Source organism: Eimeria mitis, genomic scaffold (assembly GCF_000499745.2).
Source record: "Eimeria mitis Houghton genomic scaffold, Emh_scaff1440, whole genome shotgun sequence".
NCBI lineage: Eukaryota > Apicomplexa > Conoidasida > Eucoccidiorida > Eimeriidae > Eimeria > Eimeria mitis.
This window is the reverse complement of record NW_013569250.1, coordinates 1,660-1,966: the sequence shown is the minus strand read 5'-3', so window position 1 is coordinate 1,966 and position 307 is coordinate 1,660. Positions and strand designations below refer to the sequence as shown.

Genomic DNA, 307 nt, shown 5'->3' with positions numbered 1-307 from the left:
ATAAAATAAAATAAAATAAAATAAAATAAAATAAAATAAAACAAAACAAAATAAAATAAAATAAAACAAAGTAAAATAAGAGAAAACGCAATATGCGTGCATCTCTGCATGCATGAACTAACAACCATGAGTGTGTTTGGTGTGTATGTTTGTGTATTTGTCTTTGTCTTTGTCTTTGTCTTTGTGTTTTGTTTTTTTTTAGGAGCCGTGGGGTCTTCCTTTATTTGGTTGGCATCTGCTGATGACGGCGGAGACAGTCTCTTCTTTGTCTGTGTCTGTAGAGGAGATGGAGACAGTGTGGGGTGTC

General features: G+C 33.9%; 1 protein-coding gene across 1 annotated transcript in view; it reads left to right on the top strand.

The window, feature by feature from the left end:
* The window catches only part of EMH_0037030 (uncharacterized protein), a gene marked incomplete at both ends in the record, with an annotated part of 7,564 nt that overhangs the window by 6,573 nt on the left and 684 nt on the right, over positions 1–307 (top strand). Inside the window, one exon of the mRNA XM_013495145.1 lies at positions 203–277. Coding sequence (XP_013350599.1) covers positions 203–277 — 75 coding nt within the window. The remainder of the gene's footprint in view (positions 1–202; positions 278–307) is intronic.